The sequence below is a fragment of the Gymnoscopelus microlampas genome (assembly GCF_963454915.1).
Source record: "Gymnoscopelus microlampas genome assembly, chromosome: 12".
Taxonomy (NCBI): domain Eukaryota; kingdom Metazoa; phylum Chordata; class Actinopteri; order Myctophiformes; family Myctophidae; genus Gymnoscopelus; species Gymnoscopelus microlampas.
The window spans coordinates 34065748-34093007 of record NC_139949.1 but is presented as its reverse complement, the minus strand read 5'-3'; the positions used below and the strand labels follow the sequence as shown (position 1 = coordinate 34093007).

General features: G+C 40.3%; 4 protein-coding genes across 9 annotated transcripts in view; 1 reads left to right on the top strand and 3 right to left on the bottom strand.

The window, feature by feature from the left end:
• The window catches only part of slc23a1 (solute carrier family 23 member 1), a gene marked incomplete at both ends in the record, with an annotated part of 13684 nt that extends 11864 nt beyond the window's left edge, over nt 1–1820 (bottom strand). Inside the window, one exon of the mRNA XM_084074263.1 lies at nt 1803–1820. Within this exon, the coding sequence (XP_083930389.1) occupies nt 1803–1820 (18 nt within the window). The remainder of the gene's footprint in view (nt 1–1802) is intronic.
• Nucleotides 1821–4732: 2912 nt separating this feature from the next.
• pfdn1 (prefoldin subunit 1) lies at nt 4733–9580 on the bottom strand. The gene is made up of 4 exons (XM_084074911.1): nt 9527–9580; nt 7885–8051; nt 6427–6511; nt 4733–5350 (listed from the first exon to the last, which is right to left on the bottom strand). Exons 1-4 carry the CDS (start codon nt 9557–9559, stop codon nt 5267–5269), a joined length of 369 nt encoding a protein of 122 aa, XP_083931037.1. The 5' UTR covers nt 9560–9580; the 3' UTR covers nt 4733–5266.
• A 1804-nt stretch (nt 9581–11384) lies between these two features.
• hnrnph1l (heterogeneous nuclear ribonucleoprotein H1, like) lies at nt 11385–20988 on the bottom strand. 6 transcript variants are annotated; one of them, XM_084073975.1, is made up of 11 exons: nt 20862–20988; nt 19201–19287; nt 18472–18627; nt 17836–17988; nt 16793–16931; nt 15748–15935; nt 15459–15571; nt 15154–15289; nt 14836–14910; nt 13814–13906; nt 11385–12991 (listed from the first exon to the last, which is right to left on the bottom strand). In XM_084073975.1, exons 2-11 carry the CDS (start codon nt 19280–19282, stop codon nt 12921–12923), a joined length of 1206 nt encoding a protein of 401 aa, XP_083930101.1. In that variant the 5' UTR covers nt 19283–19287; nt 20862–20988; the 3' UTR covers nt 11385–12920. The 6 variants fall into 6 exon arrangements, with proteins under 6 accessions (XP_083930101.1, XP_083930096.1, XP_083930099.1 ...); XM_084073970.1 differs by having other exon boundaries at nt 19201–19339; nt 20862–20987; XM_084073973.1 differs by having other exon boundaries at nt 15760–15935; nt 19201–19339; nt 20862–20987.
• Nucleotides 20989–21687: 699 nt separating this feature from the next.
• On the top strand, nt 21688–27017 carry LOC311056960 (deoxycytidine kinase 2-like). The gene is made up of 8 exons (XM_084073823.1): nt 21688–21855; nt 23079–23194; nt 23499–23582; nt 24684–24793; nt 25130–25277; nt 25779–25894; nt 26002–26101; nt 26332–27017. The coding sequence occupies exons 1-8, from the start codon at nt 21762–21764 to the stop codon at nt 26356–26358; spliced, it is 795 nt and encodes a 264-aa protein (XP_083929949.1). The 5' UTR covers nt 21688–21761; the 3' UTR covers nt 26359–27017.
• The last annotated feature ends 243 nt before the right edge of the window (nt 27018–27260 follow it).

Sequence of the window (27260 nt, the reverse complement as noted above, 5' to 3'; positions counted from 1 at the left end):
AGCACTTGTTACTTAGTTTCTGAAAGATCTTCAGCACGCATGCACGCACACACACGCACACACACACACACACACACACACACACACACACACACACACACACACACACACACACACACACACACACACACACACACACACACACACACACACACACACACACACACACACACACACACACACACACACACTCAACAGTACATGCTGAGTTTAAAGATAAATGATCTACTTGGATCTACATAAAAACTGGGTTGTCAGGTTACAGGGTAATCAGGTTACAATGTCACCGTGGTCCGTGACCTAAGAGGTCACAACGGCGTTCCTTACGTATGCTGGGGTTATCTTTGTGTCAGGTTTTATTAGGCTCACTTGTACAGTAAAATCCTCAGGGTTAATTGAACTCGATGGCATGTCCATTAGAGTAAATGTTTACCCTCTCAGAGTGAAAATAGCAGGATGTATTTTCAACGCAGGGTGAGTAGACAAGCCAGATCACACATCAACACATCAACTTTGCTATTGCAGTCTGGCCCTTTCAATACTTCTATTTTAATAAATACATACAGTACATACATACACACACACACATACATGTATACATACATGCTGCTGGACCTCATAACACAGCCATTCTAACCAGAGAAGGTTGCTGTTTTATTCTGCTCTTTGCTTTGGTCATTAGGCCCAGATAAACTCCAGTGCCAGTCAGTATGACTCAGACATAACCATAAACAAACCTGATGCACCCATATATAGGCAAAACCCCGGCCACGTCACTATGACTCGTCTCAGACATAACCATAAACAAACCCGATACGCCATTACGCCCATATAGGCAGGACCACGCCCACGTCACTATGACTCAGGCATAACCAAAAACAAACTTGATACACCCATATATAGGCATATATGGAGATCCGGTTGTCCAAAGCCACAGATCCGACTGCTATGCCCGTATATGGTCATGCACATACATGGGACCGACCGACTTCAAACTCGGCACGCGCATCAGCAAGGAGCGAGAGAGAAAGAGTGTGGTGTTCGCCGTTGAGTCGTTCGGATAGGCGGTTGTCCAGAACTCCCTGTAACCAAAAGTTCACAGCTTGTGTCCAATATGTTTAATATTCAAAACCTGTCTAACATAACCCATGGAATATTATTGTTATAGTTCTAACACCTGAGCAATATTATTGGATATGATATGGGGCCATTATAAAAATACAAAATAATGTTGTAAAAGTTCAAGAATGTGGACTCCCCAGCAGAGTGACTTTCAGCTTGATCTCAGAGCAGGTGAATTAGTCTCCACTAAGACAGACTTGATGTTATGGTAAGTGCCATGTTCAAGCACACATCAACAGGTGTTAAAGGGATGAGAGCTTTTCAAACTAGTGACCTGTGGTTGCATGCCATTTCTCTATCCGCCAGGCTATAAAACAATGAATCAAGGACTAAATGAATGAACATAGACAGACAATGATCTACCACATTCCTCCATGATGAAAATGTGATACAAAGACTAGATATGGGTCATATAGGCTACAGTACTGTACAAGAATTGCAACATCACTGTTACATCTCTCAGTTCTCTGTTTTTTTTTCTTGTTTTTTTTTCTTATGTACTTGGAGTTTTGCTTATGTGTCGTGCTGTGTTTTACTGTTAAAGCGGTTTTCTGTTCTCTTGTTTTCGTTACAATAAACTTATACTGGATTGTTTGTAATTCAGAAGTGCTGATAATGGATTTCAGGTTCTAAATAAATATCTCCGTTTTAGAAATTAACTCATTAGAGTTGGTACATACCTTGTGTTTGGTGTCCATCTGTTTCAGCTGGTCAACTGGTGACTGACTGGCGGAAATGGTAGAGACAACGGTGCGCGTGTGTGTGGGCGTGTGTGTGTGTGTGTGTGTGTGTGTGTGTGTGTGTGTGTGTGTGTGCACATGCGTGCGTGGGTATGAGAGAGAAGGAAAGTTCTGGCCTTTGGCAATCCAGTGTGCAAATGCTTTTCCTGGGGTCGTCACGTTTGTGTGAGACCTCTCCTATTGGTGTTCATGCATGTGCTTCTCAAAGTGTGTCAAGTGTCACCGCCAGGAGCGGCTGTAGCTTTATGGAGAAAGTCAGTAGTGTAGTTAATCATCTGCTTCTCAGAGTATTGGACTTTCACCTGGGGAGAGAAGGGGTGGGGGGGGGGGGTCCAGTAAGATTAATAATTTCTACTTTTAGGAACATGAGCTACTGTGTGGTAGATATTAGGGGTTCTATTCAAAGTCCCTTCCTCTTCCTTATGACACACCTTCAGTTTGCACCTGACCATGCTCTTGCCCAGGGATTCCCAACCTGTGGGCCGGGGCCCACTGGTGGGCCGTCCGTGAGGATATTACAAGTGGGCCCTCGAATAACTAGCAAAACACTTTTTTTTTTTTTTTTTAAGACAAAAAATGTCATGGTAGTTTTTCTTTAAAACCTTGACAAATGAGTTTTCATTGTGAGAACAATAAATAGGAACTTAAAGTATACTACGTTAGTTCCATTGATCCAAGCCAGTACACATTGAATCGATTGATTGATCATTAAAATAAACATGCTATGAAAATGCACGCGGCTCACCCATCTGACCACTTAACACGGCAGAAGTTCAGTTGCTGTCAGATGGGTGGGCTTTTGAGATTTTCAAGTGGGCCCAGAAAAGGTCGGGAACCACTGGGCTAGATATTAGGGTTCTATTCAATGTCCCTTCCTCTCCTTTATGACAATACTTCACTTTGCACCTGACCATGCTCTAGTCTGGTTTGATAGCAATCAGGGACAGTCAGAGACCTAACCACTTAAACCCAAGCGTCCCTATTCTGGGTGTGTTGTAAAGGAGGATATTCGGCGAAAATAGGCGAACAAGTACAGACCCCTGGGTAAGTGGATAAAGACAAAGGACAAGAATGGAAGAGGAGTGGAATGTGGAAAAAAGTACTTTGTTGTGGTTATCATTATCCAAAATCGCATTTAGTTTTGTAGAATGAATTTCAAAACTGATCAAGTACCTTCTTGTGATAGACAGCATTCATGTCTATTTACTCTGATCACTCATCTTGTACATTGTATGTCGCACTGGATAAGAGCGCCTGCTAAATGCCTAAATTTGCAATTGATTTCTGTCCACTGTGAGACTGACAGCCAATTATTATGTCCGGGAGGTAACATTCATGTTTAACACTGTACTGTACTGTAGATGTTTGAGGCATTGGTAGAAAAGAGGTTTGAGAAGCAGGCCAGTGACCAGATAGTTGCTGGTTAGAATCCAAGAAGAAACATTGGATGGTACTGAGTAAAGAGAATGAGAGAATCACACTTGTTAACTTATTAATAATAAATAAACATATTAATCTTATTAACATAACTCTCCAGACAAACCACACAATGCCCAGCCTCTGAATACAATATATGAATACCACGGTCGTAGTACAAGAGGCCTTTTTTCAGTTCACAAACCAGGACATCGCTGAGAAGGCCCTAAAGAAGCATAAGAAATAAATAAATAAAACACAGCTTTGTGTTTAACAGCTAATATTCCGATGAGGAACAGTCCATTTTGAGCTTTAGGTTTAACAGCTAATACTGTATATTAACTTACGGCTGTAACAAACCATCCAACATGTGGTTACCATCATACCGTCTTAGTTCAAACAAAATTATCTTCAAGACTGGCTACTTTATCTGTTGAAGTGAGTCAGTTTGTGTTTATAGGGCATGTTATGAGTGAAGATAGCCTGATGACCTCTGCTTGCAATATTGATACTGATAGTAGTATTCAAGATGGGGCCATCATGTGAGTGACATACAGTAGGAAGCAAGTGTCACAAGTGTGTGTGTGTGTGTGTGTGTGTGTGGTGTTATTCAATTTCCTATGTTATAGCACAGCTCTTGTAACACCACCACCTTTGGTTATCCAACAGATGCAATGCCCTTGCCTACCATCACTGCAGTGAGGGGTAGGTCAAAGAATCGGATGGGTAATCAAATGTGATGCAACTACTAAATGGAGTGAATTCGTTGCAATGCCAGGATCTGTACATTACTTGATGCCAGAAAATTGAGAAAAATAGGTAGCTGGCAAGGGTTGTACCAACTTTTTTTCATTCAGCTCAGTTACAGATTAACGTTAGGTACCGCACTCCACAATGAAAAGGCTTAATGCTAATATTTGATAACAAGAGAACAAGGCCAGCTCTCAATAATGTCCTTCGTCCTGTGTGATTTGACTCACCCAGGTATACAACGGACATGTTTCAGTTGTATAGATGGGTGAGGCAAATAAACGTAAACACTACAGAGCACTGGGCTCATTCTCTTTTAATTGAAGTATTGATTGGCTGTGCACCTAAAAGCCTCTTCATTTTTGAAGTAGTGCGTGCACTGTTTTTATACTTAATGCCAGCTTGTCATTTGGTATGAACTGGCTAAGCAGGGCCTTAAAGACATAAATGATGTTGCATCCAGAAAGACACCAAAATGGCTTTATAATATAAACATTCATGTACCAAGACAACACAGGATAACTTGGTGAACTAGGGGGAATTATTCTGTGAGTATGTTTCACAAGAACTTGGTTTTAACAAGATTGATTCTCCACTTTTCTACGTCAGGTTCCAACATGCTATTGCTACAGTATACTATACACACACCATTTTGGAAACAAACTCTTCACTTCAACTGTTCACAGAACGGATGGACAGATAGATGACATGTAGGAATTGCTTTAATGAAAATGACTGAAACAACAAATCAGCTACAATGACAGTGCATTTCAACATACAAATGTAAACCACTAGGGTGTGTGCATGAGTGTGTGCACACCCACAATGTTATCTAAGTATTAATTCCGCAATAGTGGAATACTGCAGCAAGATAAAATATATAATCAAGCCATAAGTCCTTTCAAAACAAAAACATGTAGTCATCATATTTAGAATTAAACAACTTTTTTTTTTCAGTTGATCAAAGGTGAAACTTTGCTAGCATTAAACCGTGCGTGTAAAGGGAACAGCTAAGCATCACTGCCGCAGAGGAAACGTTGCAGTACTCAATGATTCTTCTTTTCTTTGTCCTTTTAGTTTTGGACCAGAACCGAGGAAACTACCTTGCAAAATGAAACAGTTGAGTTTCAAATGCAACCAGGCAACAGAAAACAACGAATGTGCGTCACTGAGCTTTATCTGGAGAACAGGATCTTCTCGTCGCTCTTTTCAACGTGTGTCTGTGTGGGTATGTTGTATCACTGGGCTCTCCTAGACAGCAGCATCTCTCTGATGTTGTCCTCGGCTTCCTTTACACTCCGCTCAAGGTACATCTTCTTTCCCTGTAGAACAGAAATTAACACACAAAACAGGCAGACATGACTATCCATGACTCAACAGTTTTTTTGAAATTTCACTACTCGATGCTATATTTGTGCTCACTGGACAAGACAAGCTGAACACATTAATGCTAAGCCACAGGGGCAATGTGTTCACGCCAATATTGACGTGAAGAAGAGCCCTCTTTAATGCGGACATGGCTTTTTTTTTTTACACTTTTTTTTTTAAAAGCTTGTATATATGTGCTTTTACAGCATGCCAGCATTCTGCAATCAGAGGCATGCAACCGCTGTTTGTAGATATTATACATTCACAACTATACAACATACAGACACAAAATGGACTACCAAAATACAGAAGCAGACCACAGTCATACAAGCTCACTGGAGCATTTTTGTTCACTGAGGGACATAAGCCTCTGTTATCAAAAGGAACATTCCAAAGTAAAAAAATATATATATATAATTTCACTTTCTTCCTTTCTCTCATTCACTCACTCGTTTCCTCCTTTCTGTCTCTCTCACACACACGAGATGACAGCAGGGAGTAGATTTTAAACATTTACAATGATAGCATACGCATTTAATTCACAAAATACTGATTTAAGAGATGTGTGACTGATTTAAAGAGATGTGTGACTGATTTAAAGCTACTGCTGCCATGCCACAGTAAGGTCAATAAGACCTCGGGTAACATTTGGAGGGATGGCACATCTCAGATTATGAATTAAGACTTAGTCGTAAAAGGAGAAGTGTCCACACAGCCACTCCAAAAACACTTTAGTCAGACATCAGGCAAAATAGCTCTGAGCACCTGTGGCCTGGTTGATGAGCAGTGCAACTCCATTCTTTTTTTGGGTGGACCTAAAAGAGCCTGGAAAATGTGAGGCACATCACGAGAGGAGCACACGCCAGGCATGCCGTACGACAGGAAAACAATGGTTTTAAAGGGGTTATGTTTCTAGCGATGCTTCTCTGTGCGATCACCCAATTCAATGCAATTCAACCCCATAAGAATTCAGAATCGTTAGCAAAAAGTGGAATGGTACGATCACTGTGTGCATTTGTGTTTTAAGCACCTCCAGCTCCTTAATCTTCTCGTCTGCTGTCTTCTGTTTCTCTGTCAACTGGTTGTTAATCTCTTCTTTGGACTGGAGAATGAACCTGAGAGGCAGAACAGAGAACACACATTTACACTGTACACAGGGTTACTTTCATAATCCATTAAAGCTACAATCCAGGACTTAATTTAATAAAAAATAAGCCCTGGACCAATCTGTATGATAGAGAATGTTAATACAATATACAGTAAATAGCACATCTGCAGTGGTTGGAACTGGAAGTGGTCTCCCAACTATGACAATAAACTTATTTGAAGCAGACGGCACACCAGATTGGACACTAGATGCATCGTCATCTTTAGTTTATTGTAGTTCGGACATTTCTGCTATTACCTATCTCTGTCGGGAGAAGGAAAACGTATTATTTTCATAATCATTTTATTAAAGTAGAGTGTTTGTTCAGTGACAGGGGTCTCCCCATCTCTCCAGCTCTTTAACAACAGAAAATACATTTACAGGTGGGTGGCCAAATTTCTGCCTATCAGGACAGAGTACCCAGTTGTCAGCTTCAATTTTATAGTGTTGCAGTTCCAATTCTGCCTGCTCTTTTCTTAGTTTCATCACTTCCAAATGCACTTGTTTATCCTGGCTGTATCCTGTGTACGTTCCCTCTTCTGATTGGATACAATTGGTATCCCAAACTGAAAATGCATTTTCCGTTTACTAAAGAGCTGGAGAGACAGGTTACTGAACCAACACTCTATAGCAATGAGTACTATCAGAATATAGAGCTATTATAACACTTATTTTAACAAAGGAAAATCACTTACCCTACCTTTAATCTCTGCCACCAATTTAGATCATATAAAATTAGGCTAAAATGATATCACAAGGTACAAACTTATGTCAAATACAATAAAGTTATATGAAACCAGCATAGTAAAAACATGAACAAAATTCTAATTCTGTTGTATAGAGGCTATAATTCAGCTACATCCTGGAGAATCACTACACCGCCATTTTACACATTATTATCACAGTAAAGAATACCTCCTCCAGGGTACCCTGATTCTAGTGGGAGCCACAGGATGGGTGATGTGGTTACTTACTAGCCTGGCATGGGCAGACTAATATCACTGCGTAGATATTAGTCTACGCAGTGATATAATATCTAATATCACTGCGTAGATATTAGTCTACGCAGTGATATAATATCTAATATCACTGCGTAGATATTGATATAATATCTAATATCACTGCATAGATATTAGTCTGGAATCTCTGTGTGGAACCTGCATTTCCGGGGGGCAAATTCCAAAAATGCCACAGGTGATAAACCCGCCCCATATTTGCATATTGGGCCATGATAGATCCCTCACAACTTCGGAGGGAGAGAAATCCAAATCTCTATTCAGAGGGGCCAGACCTAATCTGCCGAGGGCAATTGTTTCGTCTGGAACCAGGCTAGTTACTTACATGCGTCCAATGCCCTCGTACATGCGTGTGTTGTCGGGCAGAGAGGCGATCTCGGCATGTGTCAGCTTGGCGTGTTTCTTCACATGGCTCAGCTGTTCTACCTGCAGGTCGGCCAACTTCACCTTCTGCTGGGTGTCAATCATCTTAGCCTGCAGCTCCGTGAAGGCCTGGCGGTAGGACAAGAAATGGGTGGGGAGACCATTCAATCAACTTCAATCATTAATCAATAATAACTAGACCTACTTCATCCCATGGGGGAAATTCAGTTTTCAACTTCATCCAGCTGAGTGCTTCTCAAGTGGGCATGGGGTAGTGTCTTGCTCAGGGACACCTTGACACATTGCCGGGGCTGGGAATCGAACCTGGGACCTTATGCTTCCCAGGCAGGCTCTCTACCTATTCAACTATGGCCACCCGCTAGGCCCATTAAAGGCTTTATGACAATACAAGCGTGACACATTTTTCATTGAGTTATACTGTGCTGTGCGCTTATACGTCACCTAGACTGACTGAATGTGACTATTAAGTAAATTACATTCCCAATATTTACCATAATGATTTGACTTCATTCAAGGGAATTCATAATGCATATGATGACATAAAATGCACGATGATCACTTGATGTGGGATAGCCTAGTCATGAATCCAAGACATGAATCCAATCTGACATGTCATATAATATAATATATATGCCAGGCATGTATCAGGGCTAGCTCTGGTCCATTAGCCTAGACAGTGGAGTTCCTCTCCCTAAGGAACTCCACTGTCTTGGCCAGGGGTCTTCAACAGGGGGTCCTCAGAGTTACAACGGAGGGTCCGCCAAATCTTAGTGTGATATGATTTTTTTTTACCTTAACCCCTTGAACCCTAGCATCCCTTTTCTGAGGAGAACTTTAGCCAAAAAATAGCAGATCTACAAGCTCACAACAGATCGGCTATTTTTGGCAAAGAGCAGACCAAGTAAAGGAAAAAAGTTTAATCTGAGACACAATTTTAATGCAATATAGAGGGGGTCCCTGCTTCATCTGTCTCTCAACTAGGGGGTCCTTGGCCTGAAAACGTTGAAGACCCCTGGTCTAGGCTGATGGACCAGAGCTATATCAGGGCTATGGGATAGCTCAGATACAGTACACTTGTGTTGTAGTATGCGTTGTATCTCCCAAAGTTGCCTAATGGGTGTCGAAAACAAAAAACGCCGACTTCTACTATCAATCTGCAGATCCACGGAATATCTCCTATCCACAAATACACGTTTAGACGTAGACATCATTAAATATGGGCAAAGACTCTCCATTGAAAAGATGGGTTTGAAAATAGACGATCTACAACTACAATCTCACAACGCCTCGCAGCGCCAGGCATTGTGAGCTTGTAGATCTGCTATTTTCACAATATTTATCTGGGGGGATCCCCAGTTCAAATATGATTATTTAGGGGGGGTCACGGCCTGAAAAGGTTGAAAACCACTAGTCTACAGTAGAGTAGCGTGTCTTTTGTCGTGCATTTGTTCTTAAAACGTCACCGTGAATGCAATGCACGGTATGCAGAACAACGTTTTAAACATAATACTTTATGTGCAACTACAATCATATGAGGAACCGTCGGTTATGAGGATGAATGAATGAAAACGTGTAAAGTTTACCTTCTTTAATTCGAGGTCTACGGGCGCAGCCATGTTGGACAACTACAGGGCGTGACACAGCTAAAGCGCATGCGCAAATCTCTATGGGGAAACACGAGGGAAAGTGAACATATCCCCCTCTAGTGGCTCATCTGATGTATTATAACTATCGCAGTGGTGGGGAAAAGTACTCAAACGTTATCAATTCAATACTATGTTGCAATTAAAAGTCCGGTATTAAAAATGTAATAAAAATAAGAGTAAAAGTACAAAAGTATTGGTATAAAAATGTACTTTAAGTACCAAAAGTAGAAAGTACTTATCATGCAGAAATGTCCCATTTCACAAGTTTTCAAATGTCTAAAATGTATACACATCTTTTGAACACAGCAGATCCTCAAGATCACGATGCATTGTGAGCTTGTAGAGCAACTATTTTCAAATGGCTGAAATGTTTATAGGGTCAGGGCCCTGTGATTGACTGTCTGAGCTGATTGGCTCGTCCACCTTACGGTTTCTGCAAAACAGCCACAGCGCTGGGGCCGGGCCAGACCAGTCGGCAGAAGACACATGATAATGTGAATTCACGCAACCGGGATGGTTTACCAGGCTACCAGAGGCATGCCCGAACCACGTCAACTGGCTCCTTTCCTTTCCACGTAAAGGAGCACAACTCTACTGAGTCTCCCACAGATGACTGAGCATATCCTTGACTTTTAAGCTGAGCAATAACTGTATTTGTCTGTTTAGCCTCCAAACAGTTTTAGTTTCTGAATGAGGCAGTCAATTATAGCAGCAGACTGATGATTTTACTCTTCCTCTGATAAACCAGAACACATTGCTCTAAGGCTTAGAGCAATGTGCTTAGAGTCTAAGCAAACTGACCCCAGGTTACATGTGCACCTTCTCCCTTTCAATATTTTAAACTCTCCCAAACAATCAACATTAAAATAAAAATGAACTGGCAAAATATTTTCATTGTCAAATAACCATGCATAGCATAGACATTCAGATGCCATATTACTGCTGACAGATACTGTACTTATGCCAAGTAAACTTACATGTAGTTCATACATTATGCTAACCTGGTCAGTCTAAGTGCAATTGGCCAGGTCAGAAAAGTCTTCAAATAGGTCAGTCAGGTCTGTTAAGCCTTCTATATTATTTTATCCACAGGGGCCAAGGATTTAAAATGTAACACAGACACGGTTGTCCACTGGTCACTGGATGCTTCACAACATATATCAAAAGCACAGAAAAACAGCTGTGTAATCCTTAATTCATGCTCCGGTGTACGAAGGTGGCTCACACCAAAAATAGCCTCTCTATGCTTATTTACAAAGTTTAAATCAGGTTCAACTGTAAGGTTCTCTTTCAAGATTCAAGGACAATTAAAAGTCTGTTGCACACAGTTCCCTCACACTCAAGACATTACATACACAGCATTGGTATCAATGTTTATTTAAGACAGCAGAACCAAAGGAACAAGTGGGATTTGTAAAAGTTATGACAACAACTGTTTAAAAGATCTGCTACTCCTTCCACACTCAAATGAGCTGTGCGCTTCATTACAACAATGTCTTCTATACAACAGACATTCTCTCAGTGTAATACATTTTGTTTCTCATGTGTTAGATGCAAAGTAATCAATACAGAAAAAAAAGATATGAGACCTCTAAATAAAAAGGGCCAAATAAGAAATTAGGAGGGATAGGGGAACACATTTTAAGAGAAATTTACTTCAGTCTGGCCAATTTTTGTACATTTAAAAAGATGTATATGCATTTGAAGTATGTCATTTAAAAATGTTCTCCCAGTATGGGAATTTGTTGTTCCAACTAGACACACATTCACTGAAAATCACATCCCTTTAAAGAGCGGAGTCAAACAAAAACACTAGTATAGAACCAGTGGGAAGCCAAGGAATCAAAAAATCCTGTTTTAATTTTAACCACTTAAACCCTATAAATTACATTGACCGGGGTCCCACAGGGGCCTATCCTTCGCCCACTTATTTGTTCCTCTAGAGTCTATTTTCAGCTAAGAGACTCTAGATCAAATCTCTAAGCTGAAAATAGGCGATACGCAAACTCACAATGTGTCCATTACATCCATTTTGACCAGAATAGGGACACAAGGGTTCAAGTGGTTATATTTTGATAACAACAGTGGGCCAGGGCCAAACAGCACCTGCAGCAAGAATATCAGACACATGGTGGGCACAGTTGTCCAATCAGAGAGGACCACTGATGGTCTAATCAACCCATCAACATTGATACAATTGTAACAAATGATAACAGTTTTGACAGGATTCGAAAAAAAACATAGAAAGAAAAGTAAAAACTGCAGGGTTCCAACACATTTATCATTCTGAAAATGACACCTTTCCAAGGCCAACATTTTCAGACAATACAGATTCGCCAAGTATGGGGGGGGGGGGGGGGGGGGCAAAGGATATTTTCTGTCCTCATGTCTAGGTTGGGGATGACACATTTGTGCAGCTTTTCTACACAACATCTGTTAATAGCAACATATTAACACAAATTATATGTTGTCATGTGTTGTGTTAAAAAATAATCCTTCCCTCCACAGAGTAGAAAGGCCCCAGCAAAAACTTTAAAAAATCTCTCAAATATTAGAACTGGTTGAGATGAGCTTGATAAAACCAGACAGACATTACAGAAAGTCATCAAATGTACATGATGAGGGGGAAAAGTCAATATTCTTTAAATACCTGAAATGCATTCCAAGGATGGTACCAAACTGGTATTCTGGTACCAACCTGGTATTCTGGTATTTAAATGCATTAAAAAAAAAGGGGGAAAAAGAAAAACAAACACACACACACAGGTTGGTACCAGAATAAAAATCTAATCTGTACAAAAATCTGTCTAAACAAAAAATATCCCTCCCAAATGAAACATGGCACCTGTTGAGGTATCACAGAACCTTATACATGGATGAGTTAGGACATGGGCATAGGGTATACAAAGTAATTTGGTAGCTTAATAGTCAACTACGAATGTCACGCTGAGAGGAACAAACTAAAACCAAGTTTTTACTTGAAAAGAGAGGAGAAAGAAAAACACAAATAAATACATATTCAAGCTAATTGAGTTTTCTTTTAACATAGTCAGAAAGCATCCGAGTCTATTGGACTGTTGTCCCAACTCTTTCAAATTTAAGGTTCTGGAGTACCCATCTGGGACTGGGTTCAATTCCCTCTGAATTCAGTCAGTCCACAAGAATTTACTTTAAGCATTCAAATACTGATCAACCATTGGCAGGAGAAATCCCACAACCTACTTAGAACTAAGTCATAAGAAATACTCTGTCATTATCTGTCACACGACAAGGTGTTCGGAATTGAATGAAGCCAAGTGAATCGACCCCCAGCCCCCTTCCATCGCCATAGTTACATGCCCCATCCCCCGTTCATGCTGCGGCTGTTGCCATAGTAACTGCTGTTCATTCCGCCCTGGTTACCTAACAAGAAGGAGGAATAGATACATCAGGATCTCTAAGTAATAAACAACAAAAATAGAAATGGTACAAACATAACGGTGTTTAGAACCAACTTTAATATGGTTCTAAGAGAGAAATTATACAGGATAAACAAGTGAAATTCTGGTTGGATACTGATGTCATCTAATCAGGAGAGAATTTATACAGGATAAACAAATGAAATTGGTGGTGAAATAAAACATCAGCAGACAAAATGGAAGCTGATAATCCTGATTGAATGAAATTGGTGATCCACCTGAAAATCTATTTTCTGTTTACCAAAGAGCTAGAGAGACCCCTGTTACTGAACTAACACTTTATAGCAATTTCATTACTATTAGAGTATAGAGCTTTAACTTTTTAACAAAACAAAAACATTGCGTTTTGTTTCAACCCCAAAAATATCACTTACAGCAGCTTTAAGCATCTTGGAAAACCAAGCTCTATTCAGAGGGGTTGGCCCAGGGTCTGGGACCCTTTCACATGTTGGTGGCAGAACAGAAGCATAAATGTTCCTACACAATATACTTCTTCTGATAATATGAGTTTACTGCCGATAGTGTGAGAATAAGTAAAACCATGATTGCAATTTGATGATCCAATACCTCTTATTGTTTAACTTTATCCATTTAATTAATTTGGTTCTTTCTTTGTAAATGCAGTAAAGCACATTGAATAGCCATGTGTATGAAATGTTCTATTCAAATAAACTTGCCATGCCAGGATATCAGGGCAAAGGACAAGACATTTTGTGCCCTACACCAATAACCTATGTGAGAGAGAGATCAGGGAGTTGGTGCTTACTGTAATCATTGTAGCCCCCCATGCCCGAATTGTTGTTGTAGCTCCCAGAGTAGCCCCCTCCCATTCCCTGGTTACCGTAGGACGACTGGTTACCTAGGAGAGGGATAACATTACAATTTAGGTATTTAGCAGACGCTCTTATCCGGAGCAACTTAAGAGTAAACAAGGCAAATAATCACATACATGCAAAGGAAACGGTATAGTGTCTCAATAAACTAGGATACCAGGTAAACTATGAAACTGGTAAATCTCATGCCATCTAAATTACATTCTCAACATTTGTGATCTAGAAAAAAACAAGCCTAAGAAACAAACATGAGAACACAGGATCAGGCCTGGACTGTATGGGGGTGGCGTGCCTTTGGTTGCATTGTAGGCTAGTCAGTGTTTTGTGCCAGGAGGCAATGGAGAAGCAGAAAAGGGGGGAGACATGTGGAAATCTTGGCTTGCTGCCTTTTATGACATCTATAACATTTTAAAAATTAGCATTTGGCGTTTATCAGTCCCCTTCTTTTACATTCTGTTTTAGTGTTCATCTACACGGTTGAATAAAGACCAGCTGGGTGGAGAAAGTTTAAGACTGCTTCTTCCAATAGGTAGAAAAGTCATCTCAGACGCAAGAATAGGACTTAAAAATATTCAATATTGTGTACTAAGTGTACTAAGGAGAGAAGTCACACCGATGTGGGAAGATACCACTGACAATGTCTATGAATATCCCTGTGGACTATTGGATCTTCACAAATACCCTTGAAGCTGTGGTCAGAAATACAATGTAATATTTGTAGTGCATATGCACAGCAAAAACGTTACCACAGGAAGAAATGTTTGACCATAGCGCACACCTTAACTGTTCATTGGGCACTGTAGCACTCACATAATCTTCCAAGTGACACGTTTCTTATATTCATCATCAGCCACTGTGATTTTGAGTTATTGCATTCTTTGCTGTTTTAGTTATTTAAGTGTTTTTAAGTTAAACACATTCAGTCATCATCAGGCTCATCTTTCTTGAGACCTACCCATCATTTGGCCTCCATAGCCGCTGTTACTGCCCCCTGCTGTTGAGTTGAGGAAGAGCTCCACATAACGATGTTCTGTAGAAGACAAGACGACACCCATTGTTTTATGGATTCTGAATGAAGGGCCAATTGGATTGAAGTTTCCTGTTACCTTTTAAATATCTGCAACCCTGAATATAGACATTTTAACTATTTTATTTTTTATATTTATCTATTTTGTGTATATACAATGCATTTCAAAACGACAATATTTGTTTACAGCATCAACAATTTTGTCTGGAATAATTATTATATTTCTGAGGCTGCCAAGAGACTCACGCATGTTGGCCTTGTCTTTGGACATTGCCGCCACGGCGTCTTCATGCGTGGCAAACTCCACATCTGCCTCCCCGGTCACCCTGCCATCGTGTCCCACCTCGATGTGCACACGCACAGGGTTCAGTGGAGAGAAGAACTGCATAAAGAGCACATCACACACACAGTGCTGTTAATTAATGGGAAAATACATGCAACACAACTTGAACTGAGGGTTCGAGGTTGCTCCCCGGCCCCAAATGATGGATGGATATTTCATTCCTTTACATATGTGTGCATGTATACAGTATGTGAGTGTTCATGCTCACGTTGAATATGTCCGTCTCGGAAGCTCGGTAGGGCAGGCCTCTCATGTGGACACAGTGTCCTGTTGTACTCTGGAAGCTAGAACCACTGTCACTATAGCGATCTGAGCCACCTCCTAGAGCAAGAGAGGAGTGGGAAGAGGAAGGTTATTTAAATAAACAAGAACCGCAACAGACAAGTGACCCGGAGTGAAGTGATGTCTTCTTTCTGAAGGAGAGTTTCGCCTGTGACTTTTTTTTCTTACAGGGCAATTTCTAAGGACCTTGCCATGGCGGTCTAACTGCTCCTCACCTCCGTACCCACCCCTCCTCATCCTGTCGTAGGAACCTCCTCGGCTCATGCCGTTGTAACCTCCCCCTCTGCCTCCTCCCCCCGGCCTGTCGTAGGGTCCTGGCCGCTGCATGCCTCCCATGGCTTTACGAGGAGGCTCATAGTGGGTCCGCACCTCTGCCCGGCTCGACTTAAAGATCTCAATGTACCTACAGACACATAACACGTAAAGTATTTATATAAGCTGTATATGTATTTATGATATCGTCAACATGTACCATATACTGCAGTCACAGTCACTGCCACTATTGGCCTGGAGAGGGTGTACACAACCACGTGCCTCCTCCAATACACATAACGCTTCTTTTTCACCTGACGACGAGGAGTTTCACTGGGAGGTCATACCGCACAACAGGCGGCCCAAAAACACCAACAGGAGTTGCTCAGTCTAAAATTTTACGTAGCCAGACGAATTGGAGATCTCTGCCTACCAATACATTTGGTGACATTTAAAGTCAATGAAGGGGCTTAACACCGGAGAAATTCTCTTTGAAAACAAATCCTGATACCGTCCCAATATGAAGGACCGCATCTTTGTATAATACAAATACAGTATTGGTTCTGCAATGCAAAATTGCTTCCATCCAGTTCAAGTCATTTAATTTAGATTTAACCACCAGACAAAAAAAAAAGGGGGGGGGGGGAGGCATTGGTTAAGTAGGAGGATATCTCCGATACAGCTGGCACATGAACTACTAGTGCTACAATGGACAAAATCCTCTGCTGGCTTCCCATCTGTGAACACTGCCAAATGTGTTATTGGAGTGTTCTGCCAAGCGGAGACAGCTGCTGGGAATTGACCCCAGGTCTCTGTGGTGGTGGGTGAGTGTTTGCATTTGCTGTTATTTTTAAATCTGGTTTACTGTATGAAGCTGTTTTTATAGACGCAATATATGCCAAATGAAAGCTGTTTTTATAGAAGCAATATAGGCCGAAACGACCATGGAAATGATCGGATATGGGCTACAAGTTATTATTTCTACACTGTCACTGCCTGGTCAGTCACCTGTGTCCAATCCGTTCCTTATGCTTCTTTAGGGCCTTCTCAGCGATGTCCTGGTTGGCGAACTGGACAAAGGCCTCTCCTGTACTACGACCCTGGTAGTCCATGGGCAACGTGATGCCATTAGGAACAATCTCCAATCCTTTGCAACAAACACAGACAGGTATAGATTACATTGAGAATCCATTTCCAGATCACCACAACAAACAGAGAAAGCTTAGATTAGAGATAACATTATATTACAACTACAATAATATATAGTGTGGCACAAAAAAAAAAAAAAAAAGATATAAAACCAGGGTTTCTGCGGGTTTAGGCAAGTAAGATTTAACTTTAACCCTAGCGATCCCAATTCTGGAAATATTTGGCAAAACGCGTTGTGAGTGCCATTTTCTGTAAAGATATTTAGTGTAGACACAGGAGGGTGCCATGGGGGACTCTGGTCCACTAAGTATAGGGTTTAAGTGATTTGACAGTTTAAGACTTAAGAAAAACTATTTTTAAAAAAACCCATAAAAGTATGTACTTCAAAACATTTTATATAAAATGGAAAAAATACAGGATAAATAAAATGATTTTAAAACGACTAAACAGAAATGTAAAAGTAAGGGGGGAGTGAAACTGAAAAATGATATGAAACATAACAAAAGGATAGACAGAGAAACAGAGACAGTCTGAGAAGGAGTATTGTCGTCACCACCCAAAATAAACTAAAAACTAAAACGATGGATAGCCCACAAATTCAGGGACAGTAAAATCGTCCATGTTAATTTAACATATGTAAGATGGACCTAATGGTCAATTTCTCAGAGTTGAAGGAAGTTAATTTCCACAGTTTTTCAATATTATGTCCATGTCTTTCTCAGTAGTAGTAATGATAAATACATGGTGTCTGCCAGCACTCTGTATCACCAAGCACCACACCATTGTTTCTAAATGGTCTAATAGGGACAGTGAATTCTGGGTATTGTAGGCTTGAACAGCAAAGCGTAATGTTAAAACAATTGCATTCTCTCAGGCGGTATAACATGGGATCAAAATATTACCATCATTACCAGAGAAGAACTGGACAATCTCCTCCTTGCTGCAACCAAAGGGGAGACCTCGCAGTCGGACCAGCCCCTCCCCCTCAGGCTCTGAACAGCCTGGGCCAGTGTGCTTCAAAACCCAGTCCATCTCCACACTGTTGGATTTAAACACTACACACACACACACACACTTTCAATTTAGGCTCCATCATATTGATCAAATATACAACAGTGTCATTATGTGATTAATCTTGTGAATGATATATATATATATATTCATATCATTCTCAACCTAATTCCAGCAACAAGTCCAAAACATACTCTTATCATGCAATGTGTTGAGATGTGAGGTTTGTGTGCTCCTTCCTTCATGCTCTATTTCTAGAACGAGATGCTTGCATTTAACTAATCCATTTTCTAACTTTCCGCAATCTACCTAATCTGTCCCTTGTACACTTATTTTTCTTAACTTCACATTCATTTTTTCCTTGTACATTGTTTTTTTATCTCTTGTTTTTTTACCCCTGCTTTATTCCCATCATTATTCCCTCCCATGCCCCTGTATTTCTCTTTAAGTGCTCTCTTCCCCCATTGTCCCATACACGGCCACGTCAAGGAAGGACCTTACACATCGTTATTCAGGTTTTTCCTTACCTTCTACATATCTGTGTCCCAGGGTCTCTCTGTCCTTCTTAACAGCCCGTTTCAGGTCTTCTTCTGACTCCATCTCGACAAAGGCCTCTCCGCTGGGTCGGCCCTCTCTGGTGTAGGTGAAGTGGATGCTGCTACCATTATCAGCCACTTTACAGTCTGAAACAAGTTAAATCAAGTCAATTTGGTCAATTTACCATATGTAATAAAAGGTTCTTCACCCCCCCCCCCCCCCCACCCCCCCCCAAACAAATATACAAACCCTCACGATTTAGCATTTATGACCTGCTACCCCACTCACACACACACACACACACACACACACACACACACACACACACACACACACACACACAAACACACACACACACACACACACACAGGGATTAACAATAGGTCTGAGAGAGTATCATCACGTTTGTTCCACAGAGTACACCATAGTGACTAAATCCACCCTCACCAGATCATAATTCTTATCTAGGCAGTTAGACAACCAGTGTCTGATGACCAGAGGTCTGATTGTGAAGGTAGTGAACTAATGTAGTACCCATATTACAGGCTGACACACATACACGTATGTGTTTACATAATTCAACGTGGATACCACTGCAGTTGTTGGTCACTTTTCCTTGTGTAATTAGCAGAATTTTTAACCTACCTACCCATTATTTTTAACTTATTTATTACTCTATCCATCCATTAATCAAGCATTTTATGATGCATTCTTCTTACCCGAGAAGAATCTTGAAACCTCTTCCAGGGAGCAGGACCATGGCAGACCCCTTATCCTCACCACATAGCCCTCGTCAGCCATCCTCACTTCTTTTTTTATTAGAGACAGATCCATAGATTAGATTAGATTTATTGGTCCCTGTGGGGAAATTCGTCTTCACAAATCAGCAAAAGACAGCAATCCCCCTCCCTCTAAAAGTAGAAAACACACATAACAGATATACTAAAGACAACATAGAGCCCGTTTCCTAGACCTGTTGAAAATACTTTTTCTGAATAGCTTCAGGTAATAATAAGTCACATAACTTGTGTGGCGTTTCCTATTTCCCTCACCACAAGTACAGCTGACACCTAACTTGTGGCAAGACAAAGATTATAATTTATCCATATGTTGGTGTTCGCTGGTGGTGACCATTTAACCACATGAATCCTAGCATCCCTATGCTGGGACAAACATTCGGCAAGAAATGCAGTCAGACCAGATCTACAAACTCACAACGCACTGTGTTTCAAACTTGTAGATCAGCTATTTTCTGCAAAGGGATTTTGTGTTGAAAGAAAAAAAAGGAGGGGACCAAGAAGTACAGACCCCTGAGATCCAAGTCAACTAGCCATGCCATAAAACTACTATCATTTGGTTGCTAGCGTTTTTTGCACCTCAATATGTGACGGTTTGATGTGCAATGAGCAAACTTTGTGATATTTTAACAACTTCCAAAAGGAGGAAATATAATTGTGCTTTCTCCTACTCCTGCCACACGAAGGTCAGAGGGCATGCATTAGGTACCATAACTTTGTTTTGCCCTGCTCACATTAACCATGCATATACCACTAGGCTTCATGTTCTAACTACTACAGTATGGCGCCCCCTATTGAAAAGATACATCTTCACTGGCTTTGTTCAAGGTGAAAATATTTGTAATTATAGGAGATTTTCTCCAATCTCAAATTGTGTGTCTTATTCTTTGACAAATGAACTATAAATTATAAGTACATTTCATTTTCACATAATACATTGATACACATAATATATTCAGGCAAGCATTGGTTAGCTACCTTGCTAACGCCTGATCACAAAACCCGAGTTTCACTTAAAATGTTAAAACAGCTATATGCCGAAATTGTTGTTTTGTTCACTTTGATGACTCCGATTTACATTTGTTTTGGGGAGTAAATCGAAACTGATTGTAGGTTTAATTGCACTACCGGTTAGTTAGCCCGGTGGAATGAATGGGTTAGCGAAGAGCTAACAACTGTCTGGGGCACAAAGGCCGTGAATCTAACGAACAACAACAATCAGCCCCAAAAGTCCAGAAGTAGGAATCCACACATGTTTTATACAACGTTTATAGTAACCGGACATATAGGAAGCGTCTATTATAAATAATAATTCACTTTTAACACAAAGCAGCAGCATGCTGCATGGTCGACACACAAAGACACACGCAGGCCTCTCACTCACACACACACACACACACACACCACACACACACACACACACACACACACACACACACACACACACACACACACACCAATACTACAACATTTACATTACACAATGTACATATTATTATATGTAGTACTATTTGTTTACGGTACATTAAACACACGCGCATGTAAATAACAAAGACACGTATAAGACAGTAAAATAAATGTACCTTTTGGTCAGAAGTTAAATGTTTTTCGGCGTGGCGCTTCTCCCGTTTCCTTGTCTGCGACGACACTGCGCATGAGCCACTTCGGGAGGAGTACTTCCGGTCCTTAGCCTTGAACCAAGATAGTGAAGAGAGTAAGATTCACACACTACAATGCTCTAGTAGCTAGCTACACACTACAGAGGAGTGGATAAGATCAGTGGTACAGTACAGATACAGATTGGAGCGTGCCGTGAAGCAAGAGAGGCAGTCCACTCAGTGAGTGGGCGGGGTCTATGGTCTGGACTCTGGAGCCAGGCTGCTACAATGGCTGGCTCTCAAACTTTTTCCATGCCAGCCTTTCTACGAGATTTGTGTTGTTAAAATGTTTCACCAACGAAAAATGAACATGTTTCTTCATGATTAAAAAAAAATAGCAGATCTATACAAAAACAAAAAAACATACCTTTTAAAACACACAGGCTGGATTTAAGGCACATGCATAAACACAAATTACAATACAAATTGCAAATACGAATTACTTGATTCGTTGCTGAAAAGTTTTATTGTTGAAAATATCATACTGTAGTAAAAGGGAAGGCTCTCATCACTGAGCGAAGTCAACCATAGATATATATATATGAAGTCAACCATTTTGACGCACACTGACTTCCCATAAACAGTCAAGGAAGATAAACAGTACAAAGAGGTTAACAAAGGGTTGGTTATCTTCGTCCAGAGCATCTTGGTCCCGGCTCAGGCCCAACCCCCTCAGGAAGTGGACTCTTTAGGCGCCGACTTCAATTTGAGCGTCTCTGTGAGTTCAGTTAACCCGCGCATCTTCAGCTGGTCGGTCTGTAGTAGTACTCTCTATTAGTCTCTAATCTGAGACAGCTGCTGCTCTCTATCTACCTCTGTTACACAATGGCAACCCCGCCGAAAAGAATATGTCCCAGTCCTAGTTTTGACAACAGCTTCGAGAAAAGGTCAAAAAAGATATCGGTTGAAGGAAATATAGGTGAGTGACTGCTTGATCTGTTTAAAACCGACTTATTCTCATTGGTGACGATTCTGCCGAACGAAGTAATCTTGCATCATTCATGACACGAACATGTACTCAATATGCTGTGTAAATGCTTTTCAACAACGTGCTCTGATCCCGTGTGCTCGTGTTAACGTTAATATAGAGGATATGCGCATGCTTAAAGTGAATGGCACATCGAGTGGCAAAGCGAGTGGCAAAGCAACATGCAAAGTGAGTTTAACATTGTTTAATGTTGTTTAATGCAATCAGATATGACTTTTCTGTTTGGATGCATGGGCTGTCAAGGCCAGAAAGTATTCTTTTGACACTTAGTAGGCATTCCTGCATAACTTCCGGGTTTGATGATGATGTCACACGCATATCCTCTATTCCCTGAAATAAGTGGTATGAAATGAATCTACGTGTTTTGCAGGACAACAAATAACACATATCCCGCCGTGAGGCTCATGCATGGCGCCAAATGTCGCGTTCTTTCAAGTATTTAATGGAATGTATATATGCATCATAAATGCATATCCACCCACAAACAATGCGACAGTTAAAGTTGTGTTACTATGCGTCTTTGAAGTTTGAACAATTAAACGATTAAACTATTAAGTACAACTTTCTGCCCTGTTATGTACGTTACAGTGGGCCAGTGGTGTAAAGTACATTAGCTCAAGTACTTTACTTTGGTACAATTTTGAGGTACATTTACTTTGCTGGAGTGTTTCCAACTTTCTTTGCTTTTACTGTACTACATCTCGGAGGCAAATATTATACTTCTACTCTACTATTATTTGACAATTTTAGATTTTTTTTGTACAGTTTGTAGATTTTGATTATTACAAAACATACATTAACCACTTCAGCTCTATGTATACACTTTTAAAGTATATTTTGATGCCATTACTTTTGTACTTATACTCAAGTAAATTTTGAATTCTGGACTTTTACTTGTATCAATATTTCTAAGTTGCAGTTTTTATACTTTTACTTAAGTAAAAGTTTCTACATTATCTACTATTTCTGTAGTGTGCTGCATTAATTAACTTCCTCACATAGGAGGATGTGATCAGTCTGGCAATGCCAGGCTATTAAGGCAGACCACGGTATGAGAGGTTCGCTAGGTGTATTAAAAGCGTGTCTGTCTGTAGGCTACACAAGTTGTCTTGTCTCTTTGTCCTGAGTGTGTGTGTCTATGTGCACTTTTTCAGCTGCTGGCAAGTCGACGTTTGTGCGTCTCCTTGAGAAAAAGTCAGAGGAATGGGAGGTGATCCCTGAGCCCATCGGCAAGTGGTGCAACGTCCAGAATAATGATGACATCTTTGAGGTACCAGCTATTAACGATCAGACTGATTTCTATGTACAGCAAACCAGAGCCGTATAAGAGAGTTATGACACTAGCGTTGACTCTCATTGTAAGAATGGAATGCGGAAGTGCTCTGTCTATCTCAATGAGATAGAGTTCCAATGTTTGGAACAATAGCACATACTGTAGCACCCCGCTTTGCGGCGAGATCAAAGCGTGACATTACGCTCTCTTCTACACTCCACAGCAAACGCATGAGCATTGGGAGGGGGGCAGGTGAACGTGAGTAATATGAGAAGTGGTTCATGTTGCTATTTTTCTGCAGGAGTTGAGTTCATCCCAGAAGAGTGGTGGAAACCTGCTTCAGATGCTGTATGACAAACCCAGTCGCTGGTCTTACACCTTCCAGGTCTGTCCCAGTTCCTTCAATGTCAATAAAGTATTTCTTTCTTTCTTTTTCAACAAATAATACACATGACATACAAAGAACAAAAAGAAAATGGAGACTTTTTTTGGGACTTAAAGCTGTTGGAAATACTTGCCAGCATTAATGTATTGGTTGCAAAGGTATTAATTGATTGCCCGAGTCCCGTGGTCAGAGTTCTGGTCCGGTTCTGATGAATATTAAGTAGTTCTGGTGATTTGGTGGGGGCCACTCATTGAAAATAAATTAATCAAAAAAACAAGCGTAATTTGTATTGTTGGCCTATTTCTACCATATAGCGCAGGTTTCGTTCAACTTGGACCCCTCTGTTGTCACATGGTACTATTTTTTTGTGTCCAGAATCACTACTCTGCTGCAGCATACTCTCTCAAAACAAGGTGCACTGCTAGTGTTGCCAGATTGTGAGATAAATAAGCAGCCAGATCTATGAAAACAAGGCCAAAACAAGCGACTAATAGGCCACATATATATATATATATATATATATATATATATATATATATATATATATATATATATATATATATATATATATATATATATATATATATATATATATATATAAAAAAAATAGCCAATCTACAAGCTCATAACGTGTCTTCATTGGTCATTGGTTAACAAGTCGCTTATATTAAGCAGACATGGGTTGAGGCCAGGCATTTGGTACAACAGAAACGCAATGCAACACTAAGTACAAGTGTCTAGAATGACTACAGTTTTGAGTATATACAACCATATAAGACGGAACACTGCACAAACTAGGCTTCTGTTGTGTTTGCAATATATTTAGTACAGGTACCATATAACTCTCCATCACACTTACTGAAAACATTAAACCAGGAAAGTATCTGTGTCATTTTTGGATTTTAGCAGTGGCTACTCAAAAATGGCATATATACAAGCTCCCAGTGTGTCACTTTGTGCCACGCTGCGAGCTTGTACATCTGCATTTTTTTTTAAATCTTGTAGTGTTTTGAGGTCCTTGACACAAACGTTTGAGAACTACTGATTTTAGAAGGCATTTGTAGAATGCTCTTAATGGTGCTGCTGTTCTCTCTCCTCCAGAGCTATGCTTGTTTGAGTCGTGTCCGTACTCAAATGCAGCCCCCTTCAGCCAAACTGCAGGAGGCTGAGCACCCTGTCCAGTTCTACGAACGCTCCGTCTACAGTGACCGGTAGGCAGTTGTGTTGAACTGTTCTAAGTACTGTCATGTATTCTTTTTCTTGTTTTGCATATTTCTTAGTTCTTTTGTGTTCTGATTTTCTTTCTCGCCAGTTCTCTTTACTTAGGTCTTACTTTTATGGCAGATCTACAAGCTCACAACAAATAGCAGAGCGTGCTGTGAGCATGTAAATCAGCTAAATTCTGTGCGATACAATGCACAATCAAGTATAAATCCGGCATTATTGCTTTATTGACCCTCCATTTTCTTTCCCATCCATGCTAATTCTAATTTTCCCTTATTATTGCTCTTTCTGTGACCACTGATACTATTTCTGTCTCCCACCAGGTATGTTTTTGCCTCTAATCTCTTTGAGTCGGGTGACATGAACGAGACAGAGTGGTCCATCTACCAGGACTGGCACGGTTGGCTGCTGTCACAGTTTGAGTCCCAGATTGAGTTGGACGCTATGATCTACCTCCGAGCCGACCCTCAGGTAGTTGTTAGGGAGTTTTGTCTGGAAAGTCTTGACCGTTTTTTTCCCCTTCCTCCTTGTGTGCAACCTTGTCAAAACGCCTGACAACCCAATTCTGGGCCCCTTGTAGAGAAACACGACAATCATCCTGTTTGCATGCATACATGCAATGTATTTGTATTTTAAATACTCAAATCTTACCTCTTGTAGTTAATTGACATGGTCATGTAACATGATTTCCAAAACGTAATTGGAGTGTAAATGTTTTTTCTTCTCTTAATCAAAACCTGACTAGTGAGTAAAATATCACGTAATCATGGCTGGGTTATTTCTGTATAGTTATGCATGTAAATGCTTCAATCAAGTTATTGCCCTACCTGATTATTCATTATAATGTATTCCTTGGTGTTGGAAATTGGTAAACTCACCAATTTCTCTCTTCACACTTATTAATCCAGTTATCCATTAGTTTGTATGTGTACAACAGTTGTTGAGGGTTTAATTCTCATGTCATCTTTGCAGAGATGTATGCAGCGGTTGCAGTTGCGAGGCAGAGAGGAGGAGCAGGGAATCCCTCTGGAGTACCTGGAACAGTTGCACTACAAACACGAGTGCTGGCTCCACCACAGAAGCACAAAGTCAGTCCTAGGGCCATATGATGTGAACAAAATGAATATTTCTAGAATAGGGTCTGTGTTAGAAATGATAAATGCATAGTGTCTAAAGTGTCTGTGTGTCTTACTAGGCTTGACTTTGACTACTTGCACAACCTGCCCATCTTGGTATTGGACGCCAACGACGACTTTAAGAATGACCACATAAAACAAGAAGCCGCCCTCGACAAGGTCAGTCAGCGATGTCACTGCGTCATTAAAAAAATCTTTAAGCACCTGTTTTCATAATGAGCTGAACTTTATTATATTAAAATGAAGTGTTATCTCAAAACAAGATTATTTTGAAATTTAAAATGGAAATGTCATTTACATTTAACTTTAAATGACAAGGTAACATGCAGGTTTATAGAAGTTATGTTAAAGGACATATGATATAACATGTTCTCCCTTTCTTGTTGCAGGTCACAGAGTTTCTGAGCACATTGTAGCACTCAACCGACCAATCACCACTGGCCTCTGACTGATGACGCCCTGAATACCTCATTATAAGACTGCCTTTATCCGTTGCTGTGGTGGCATCGCCCTCCCAATAACCACACTCAATCAAGCTAGTTCACAAAACCAGTAGCAGAAAGCGTTGTGATTTTAATTAGATATTAGTGTTGGGGATCCATTTTGGCAATGTAGACAGTATTTTGTCATTTTAAGTAGTTTTTTTCCCTTATTTTATATACATTTTAGTGCAGAATATATTTTTTAAATGCATTTTCCAGAGTTGTTTTTTTCCTTCAGTAATGGGTCAGTCAGGTGTGAGGAGTGGGATTTACATGTATATATGATTTTTATTTTTGTACAGTTGTATTTTATGCAGAATGGCTTTGACTGTATTGCAGTGTACGTGAACTGCAAATGTCTGTTTCTTATTGGTGTGTCCGTTTTTCAGAAGGCCTGATTTATACTTGGTCATTTGCCTGTCACTTGAAAATATCTACACGCTTGCAGTGCCTTGTGAGCTTGTAGATCACCTATTTTTGGCAAATGACAACAGTATAAGTTAAACTTTAATCCGCGTTACATGGTCTTTCAAACTAAAAGACAAACATGTTTTGCATCCATACATTTTGTAAATAAAGACAGCCATAAGATAGCCATGTTCTTGAAGAGTCTTTTATTATACACATTCCTTTAATGTTAAATGGCAAAAATAATGGGTTTGGAATGAAGTTGCATGTTTGACAACACTAGCAATCTTATCAACTTGAATATGCCTCTAGATCACTATAGAGATCTAAAATACAAATTACAGACAAATTGGATTTTAGAATGTGCCTCAAATATTTTAAGGGCTTCCAGCTGTGTGTTTATTTATAGACATACAGTATGTGTGTTT